Below are 8,599 nucleotides of genomic sequence, written 5' to 3'. Positions count from 1 at the left end.
TTCATTGCCTCTGTGTATTTCTTCCATTTCTACGTCTGACTTCGTCACTTGTAAAGATCAAAGGCGTCGGTATTGCTTTCTCTGCAGCTTTCTTGGACTCATCTCTCACTCTCTTTTACTATTGGCTCTCCTTTTGCTTCTTCGGTAAGAATTTTACTTCGCCCTCTCTTTGATTTCATCATCCCACTTGTGTTTTCGATATGTCGTCTTTTGACGCAACCTCGTTCTCAGTTTTTTTGTTAATTTTTTTTTCTTTTTTGGTTTTCTTCAGGTTTCTATCTAACTTCATTTTGTATCTCTGCCTTTCTGAATCTGTCAATTTCCCCTGTTCTCTAGCTTCTGGGTAAGTCTAATCCGGATTCTAACTTTTAGTTTATGTCGGCTTTGTTCCAGCCTGTTTCTTTATTTCTTTCTTCCTTCCTTTCTTTTTCAGTAGTTGTTCAGGTTTTGTTATCACTGATTCTTGATTGAAACTCGCAAATCTACAGGTTCTGGCGAGTTATCGAATCTCAGTTTCCCCTGCTTCTCAGCTCTGACTCTTCTTCTATTTCTTCCCGGTAAGTCTCTAGAGTCCCGATTCTGCTTCTTATTTCTGTTAATCTTACGCTTTTTTATGTGTTTTTATATTAATTTATGATTTGTGATGTTCCCTCTCCTCTGGGTTCTTCAATAAAAATCCCAGTTCTTCCTAGTTCAACGAGTGAACTTTCTTTATGTTGAATCCTGTTTCCCCTGTTTCCAAGCTCTGAATGGAACTTCTTTCCTCTTCTTGATAAATTTCTGAAGTCAGATTCTTACTGGGATTTTCAGATTTCTCACCTTTTTGTGTTATAATAACCATGCATGGATGATTAATCCTTGTTTTTTTACTTTTTCTTCAGATTTGATTGACGAAATGGCCATAAAAACAATTGACTTGCTAAAAGGCTGTGCATCACCAGAAGAGATAATGGAGGTTCTGGCATCGGTGGCTTTAGAATTAGGAGACGTGACAGATGATATGGATGCCTTGCAGGTTGTGCCTTTGAAGGGAGCCATGACCAATGAAGTCTTTCAGATAAACTGGCCAACCAAAAACGGTGATTCTCTCAGAAAAGTTCTGGTTCGTTTGTACGGTGAAGGTGTTGAAATTTTCTTCAATAGGGAAGAAGAAATTCGGACCTTTGAGTGTATCTCCAAGCACGGCCAGGGTCCTCGCCTCCTTGGCCGGTTCTCCACCGGTCGGGTTGAGGAGTTCATCCACGCCAGAGTATGTAACTTTTTTCTTCTCTTACAACTATTTGGTCATGTCACATTTGTTATAATTATTTAATTTATCAAAAAATTTTAATCTATCCAAATTAACTAAATAGCTCTATAATTAAATAGCGGTGGTAAAGAATCATGTCCTTAACTGTACACTTCCTATTGAGAACTGATCACAAGTAACTGCATATTCCTAAAAATTTTCAATACATGGTCTCTGCTTAAGAGAACATGGGTTTAATTTGAATGCCATTTCTTAAAGTTCTTTAGTTTTTTTGGTCAAAGGTTTTTTCCTTTGGTGATGATTCTTCTCTTTTTCTTCTTTTTCTTGCCCTTTTCTTTTTGGAGAAATGAAGGGTTAGAGTGAGTGTTGAGAGAGCCTTAGAATTTATTAAGATTCCTCTCCAAGAAGTTGATTTCAAAAGTTCCATTCAAAACAAAAAAGATTCAGGTGCCCTCAGGCTCTCATTGTATTTTATTTACCATTTTTTGTGTGCCCCATGTTCCTCTCTTTTTCTGTTTTCTTTTCCCTTTAAGAAACTCCTTTGCAAGGTTTTCCTTTCCCTTCTGAAATTTCTGCCGTTGGTAATAGCCAAAGGACACAAGGATAAGTTTCTTGAAATTGATAAGCGAAAAAATATGTTTATTCATACATGGAAATATCTGCCCTGGAAAAAGTCTGGCTGAAAGCTCTTTGGCTTGTGTCTTCGAGGGAACACTTGCTTCAGTAAATATATCAGATAATTGATGAATTAAGGGTCCACTTATATATGTGTGTGTGTGTGTGTGTGTGTGTGTGTTGGCATATTTTGGAGAAAATGTTGTATGATTTTGAAATCAAAGTTGCATTTATAACTACTTCTGAACAAGCAAAAGTTCTTGATACTCCATGTGACCTCAAGAAGTATAAGAGTTTGAATTGTCTTAAACACTAATGAAAGAAATAAAAACCATGCTTGAAACTTATCCTGTGAACCCAGTTCAGAGTAAAAGGACTGGTCATGGAATTGGACAGAAGATGGTCATGTTTCTGAAACTTTTAGAAATCATCATTACATTCCAAAGGCAGCTAACAAAACTTTGTAAGAAAATAACTACACCTATCTCATTTCAAAAGGTCATAGAGAAGTGAGATTGACCAACTGATCAAAACCAATTGAGTAAGCGTTCAAGTTGTGTATGACATGTATCTTTTCTTCTATTTTTGTTTTGCAGACACTCTCAGCTGCCGACCTACGAGACCCGGAAATATCGGCTTTAATAGCATCTAAGATGAGGGAGTTCCATAATCTTCATATGCCAGGTCCAATGAAAGTTCAGCTTTGGCAGAGAATAAGGTAAGTTTTACATCAGGTCAAGCTTGTTCACAATTTTCACTGAAATGCATAGAACTAAATTGATATATTCACTTGTACTTTGTCTACTAGGAACTGGCTAAGTCAGGCCAAACGTTTGTGTTCCCCAAAGGATAGCAAGAAATTTGAGTTGAAATATCTGGATGAGGAAATAAATATGCTGGAGAAGTCATCCGATAGGTGTCAAGAAATTGGTTTCTGTCACAACGACCTACAATATGGTAACATAATGATGGATGAAGAAACCAGATCAATCACTATAATTGTAAGTTACTTTGCCATAATATGACTATCTATTAAGTTCATCTTTACATTTATGAAACACTCAAATGAACTTGTCCAAGGAAGCTGCAGTAAGATCATCTACTCCAGAGTTTGAAACATAAAAATTGCTAACAGTAGAGTGATGATCCGTAATAATTATGATCACAAAGTTTATGAATAGAGCTGGAAAGACAAGTGGACCCGGCCCTTGAATCTCACTTTTCCTAAATTATCCTTATTTGCAAAGCTCGACCCTTGAGGGCTCGGGCTTAAATGGCTTGACCTGTTTTTCCGGTTCCATTTATGAACATGATTTATAGGTTCTCTTTTCTTCTTGTGTCTGTTACATATATTTTTCACAGAACTTGGTTCTTATTTATAAGATTATCTGTACAGGATTATGAATATGCAAGTTACAATCCTATTGCATATGACCTGGCAAATCACTTTTGTGAAATGGCGGCCAATTACCACACTGACACACCTCATGTGCTGGACTACTGTAAATATCCAAGTTTGGAGGAGCGCAAAAGATTTGTTCGCATTTATTTAAGTTCTGAAGGTTAGCCTGTTGATCAGTTCACCCTATCAGTACAATTCACATCTATTAGTAAAGATCATCAGTGCCGATAAGTTAAACCTGAAGTGAAATGAATCTATAATGTTGAACCTCAGCTTAGTTAACTTCCCTTGTGATACAAATTTTAAACCTCAAACGTCTATCAACCTTACAATAACAAACTAAGTCAGATCATATTTCTCAGATATACTGTTAAAATGTTTCCTTACGTCTTTAGATATAACAAGGTGAAGTTGTTAATGAGCCAAACAATTCTGCAGTTATTCCTGAACTACCTGGATTTTATTCATGGTTCTAACTAGTTTGGCAACTGCTTGTACGCAGGCAAGAGGCCTAGCAATGAAGAAGTGGAGCAGTTAGTGGAAGATGTAGAGAAATACACTCTTGCAAACCATCTTTTCTGGGGCTTGTGGGGACTTATTTCGGTAATCATCATTATATTTCATTATCATCAATGTGTTTATATATATATATATATATATATATATATATATATATAATATGCTCAAGACGGCAAAAATGAGATGTTTCACATTTGTAATTTGCAGAGTTATGTCAATAAGATTGACTTTGACTACAAGGAGTATGCAAGTCAGAGGTTTAGGCAATACTGGTTAAGGAAGCCTATTCTGTTGGACTCAACTCACTCGGCATCATATATGGATTTGTGAATAGAGAAATCTGCTTATGTCTTTCAGGCTGTTGTTTGCTTACCTTGAGTCATTTTCAGCTTAGCATGTATAATTTGATGAATAATAGTGGAAACTGTAAAGGGCATGATTTACAGTATGTATGTGTGTATATATCTCATAGATAAGGTCAGCAATGAGTGACGCGCTTTGATTAGTTTTTACAAAGGCCTTGCCTAACACTTCTTATACTGAAATTGAAAAGGAAGATTAAGATTGAGAATCCCTAGTTATATCATTTCCGAACCAATTTCAATGCTTATAACAATAATGAGCATTATGGTACTTATCATTATAGTGAGATTTGCTCCGTCCAAATATAGTTTTAAGCAATTTAGATTTAAAATGTTTAATTGATGATTTTTAAATAATAAAATCTCTTTTTTATTTTGTGGAAAAAATGAGAGTTAACATATTATTTTTCTTTTAGATTCTGTATCCATTAAAAATAAATAAATAAAACAACATAAATCTTGACCGTATGGTCAAAATTAAGTGAAACTCAATCGTATCATTTCCTTTCCTTTCGGATTTGAAGCCTAACATGTTTTCAGGAGCTTACTATTACTAAATGGGGATTCCTACAAATAGTGTTATTCATTCATGCAGTATGGTACAATAAATCACGTTTGTGGAGTGAAGCTTGATTGTAACTGGAGAAGATGGGGTTTGGTATGGTGCCAACTCTTAAACCATTATTGGCGGTTCAATGAGACATCTATCGAATTTTTTCGTTTTAAAAAAAGACACCTAACTAATTTAAGGTGGATCAATTCAAGAGATAATTTCCATCTAATTAGTTGCAGAGAATCTTTTATTAATTTGTTTCTTATGTTACTCTTCTTGAACTCTGATTAAAATATGCCACCAATAACTTGGGGATAATTTATCATTAGGCTTCCTGTCTCCATGAGTTTTTTCCCCCTCAACTATCTCTCTGTCTCGCACACTATTTTTATACAATTTTTATATTTTAAATGCTTCCCTAATTATTTTCAAACCTTTCTCTAATAACTTTCTATTTTGAATTTAATTATATATATTTTAAAACAAATATTATCCATTTCATTCATCACGCTAAGAATCACCAGAAAAATGCTAGTTGGAGCTAAACATTATTGACAATCAATTATCTGCGGCGTCAAATTAGTTGTAGTCAAATTTGTTTGATTTGTTTGTGCACATAAACATGTGCCTACAATTGGTTGTCAATATTGCAATGACATGCGGCAAGATTTGATGTGGCAACTAGAAAATTGAAATTTTAAATAAACAATAATATCAATATGTCATAATAAAATAGAACGATTGGTGTTGTAAATATATTGCACAATAAGTATTCATTTCAGCATATACGATCTATCTTTATTTTATATAAATTACATAACCTCCTTTCTACTTTGAAAATACATATAAATCTCTATTGAAATCTGAATGTATTTTACACAAATATCACTTATTAGATATTATCTCCGGTCCTAAATATAAGAGTTAGTTGACTAATTTGAGTAGATTAAAAAAATAAATTAAGTTAGTTATTTATAATAAATATGTGCCGTCTTCCATATTGCTAATCAAATTTACTGGCTGTAACTATCATTATTTGAAGGATTATTTTGAAAAAAATAGATAAATATGAGAGATAAAGTGAATTAGAGTCTTATATTTATGACTAAAATAAAAGTCAAACAATGTCTTATATTAAGGTACCGTTTGGATGTTTGTCCAAACCATGGTTTGGAGGCTCAAACCATGGTTTGGGTAAAAAACTGCCCAAACAGTCATCCCAAAAACCAAACCATGGTTTTGGGTCAAAACCATGGTTTTGACTCCAAAACTATGGTTTTGGAAAAAGCAAAAATTTTTTGCTTTTGGAGAAAAAAGGGAGAGTGTGAGAGCCTATGAGATATGTATCTTATTATTTTTTTTTATAAACATATTTTTTTATAAACATATTTAATCTTATATTTTATAAATATATATACATATTAATTATTTATTAATTATATTATCTTATGTATTATTAATTATGTTGGTAAAAAATATATTATTAACAATTTTATTCCTTCAAATTAAAATATATCATAAAATCTATTTTTCTGTAATTATCATATTAACTTATGTCTTTTTTTTTAGTAATTTGTGTATATAAAAAGTGCTTCTGATAACAACTATCCAAACACTCTCACTTTTCAAAATCACTCCAGAATCTATTCTTTACAGATGGATGCTCCAAAACCATGGTTTCAGAAGCACTTTTCCGCAAAACGAGATAACCTCCTCCACATATTTACTTCGTAATTCGTAAAAGCACTTCTGAAACCATGGTTTGGTTTTTATCCAAACACTACCAGAATCTATTCTCCAGAATCACTTTTCCAAACCACGGTTTGGTTTTATCCAAACACACCCTAAGAACAAGAGGCAGTACTTGATATACTTAGATTTTTGCCATACCATAAGCTAATTTGAGTCCATTGACATTGGCTAGGGTCAAATGAATTTTTTTTCCTGGAAAGCCAAATTGCATTTAAAGTCACATTTTGAAGCTTTTGGAATTACAAAAATCAAATGAGCATTCCAACTGACTTGTCATTTTACAGTATGTAACATACACACATGTATGTATGTAAAATTAACAACAGGTGATGTGTTTTGATTAGGTTCTTACAAAAGATTTGCCTAATGCCTGTAGTTTTGTAACCTGGTGATATTAACGCTCCTCGATAAAATTGACAAACAAAAGTAAGGGTAAGATTGAGAATACGCAGTTACATCACTTCCTGTTGTTTTGAATTTGAGGCATAGTAACACGTTTTTAGGAGCTTTCCAATACTAAATGGGGATTCTCACATTTCTATGCAATAAAATTGTCCCATAATATTCACTGTCCGAATGAATTACATACTATAAATTCACATATAAGTATATAACATTGGGGAACATGCAACTTAATTTGTATTCTTCACAAATTTTGTGATGGTTAGAACGCAGCATTATCACATATGAACGAGGCAGAGATTACTGAGTGATGATTAATTGTCAATTAAAAATTAGGGATTGAAAATAAAACCTTAAATATATAAAGGACAACAAACTATCTAATTTTAAATGAGGCTTATATATGTTTTCAGAAACGAAAGGAAGCTTTTGTAATTTAAATAAAATAATTATTATATTTTATTTGGCATTCTTGCTCCCGCCCGATGCTGTATCTTTCAACAGCAATCACATGGGAGTCACCGCATAGCACTATTATGATGCCACCTACGGAGCGACTTTTTTGTTGCAACCAAGCGAATGTTTGAATTGGCGGTGGCAAAACTGATTTTTATTTTAACTGATTTTTGTAGCAGAAGTTAGAGTAAAAGTTAGTCAGTATAATACGATTTAAGTTTGGATATGTGCTTATAAAAAATCAGTTGAAAAAGTTAAAAGTTCTTTGAATGAGTAAATAGAAAAGTGAGTTCAACTGTAAAATAACTAAAAAGTGTATGGATTTTATTGAATAGTAGTGTTTGATATTTTATGTTTTTAATGTGATAATATTTAAAAAAAACCTAAAATTATTCTGATAAAATAAAAATAGTTTATTTGTGAAATTATAAAATAAAAATGTTTGTTATCGAGAAAAATTTGAAAACACATTATAGATAATTAATTAAAATATATAATGGACAAATATGAATATAAATTAAAATTCATTTGGTCTCTAATTAAAGTAAATGAAATCATATAACTAATTAGATTGTAAGTTTTGTACAATTTGGTCTCTAATTGAGTTACGAACATGATTCATTTGTGCGGCAGATGTTAAACTTGATGAGGATGCCTCACTAGTTGCATGATTATTATCTTCATCTATTACACTTCCATGTTCAGCTTGTATAAAGTGGTCATCAATTAGAGAATCTAGCCTGATAAAATTATGAACAGTCATTGTTGCACAAACTCTACGGACTGTGTTTGAAACTTGAATTTGGGCATATTTTTTAAGATTACAAACTTATTTTTCCAAACCCCAAAAGTTCTTTCAATAGTGCATGTCAAACTTGAATAATAATAATTGAAGGCCTCATCCTCATTTCTAAATCCTGGGTGAGGATTAAAATCTGGAAGGTGATAGTGTTCATGTTTGTACGGGCCAAGATATCCCACTTGTGATGGATAACCAGCATCAACCAAATAATATTTGCCTAGAAAATCATGACTCAATTATGTTGAGGTGAAAATAATGCAATTGAAGCTAAATTTAAAAATAATTGATTTGAAATTTAAAGAAATATACCTTCAGGTGGATAAGGGAAATTCATGGATGGAATTGAGATAACAGAAGGAAAGCCACGAGCATCATGTGCACTACCTTCCCAGCCCGTCAACACGAACATGAAGCATATATCCTAATTACATATAGCCATGACATTTTGACTGGGAAATCCCTTCCTCTCAATATATTTATCTTGCCT

The 8,599-nt window shown here is 32.9% G+C and overlaps 1 protein-coding gene across 1 annotated transcript; it reads left to right on the top strand.

Annotated features, from left to right (window-relative positions):
* LOC114755253 (probable choline kinase 1) lies at window positions 1-4,375 on the top strand. Its single transcript, XM_028944118.1, has 9 exons — window positions 1-144; window positions 272-343; window positions 489-557; window positions 882-1,249; window positions 2,461-2,582; window positions 2,673-2,865; window positions 3,261-3,426; window positions 3,769-3,869; window positions 3,993-4,375. Exons 4-9 carry the CDS (start codon window positions 896-898, stop codon window positions 4,113-4,115), a joined length of 1,059 nt encoding a protein of 352 aa, XP_028799951.1. The 5' UTR covers window positions 1-144; window positions 272-343; window positions 489-557; window positions 882-895; the 3' UTR covers window positions 4,116-4,375.
* The last annotated feature ends 4,224 nt before the right edge of the window (window positions 4,376-8,599 follow it).

This window comes from Neltuma alba, unplaced genomic scaffold (genome assembly GCF_004799145.2).
Source record: "Neltuma alba isolate B1F8T4 unplaced genomic scaffold, ASM479914v2 tig00010245_pilon, whole genome shotgun sequence".
NCBI classification, from domain to species: Eukaryota; Viridiplantae; Streptophyta; class Magnoliopsida; order Fabales; family Fabaceae; genus Neltuma; species Neltuma alba.
This window is presented reverse-complemented; position numbering and strand designations above follow the sequence as displayed.

Coding starts and splice junctions, on each gene's coding strand:
- LOC114755253 (XM_028944118.1), top strand. CDS start 896: ATGGCCATAAAAACAATTGACTTGCTAAAAGGCTGTGCATCACCAGAA. Junction 1,250..2,460: donor AGGAGTTCATCCACGCCAGA/GTATGTAACTTT, acceptor TTTGTTTTGCAG/ACACTCTCAGCTGCCGACCT. Junction 2,866..3,260: donor CCAGATCAATCACTATAATT/GTAAGTTACTTT, acceptor TTATCTGTACAG/GATTATGAATATGCAAGTTA.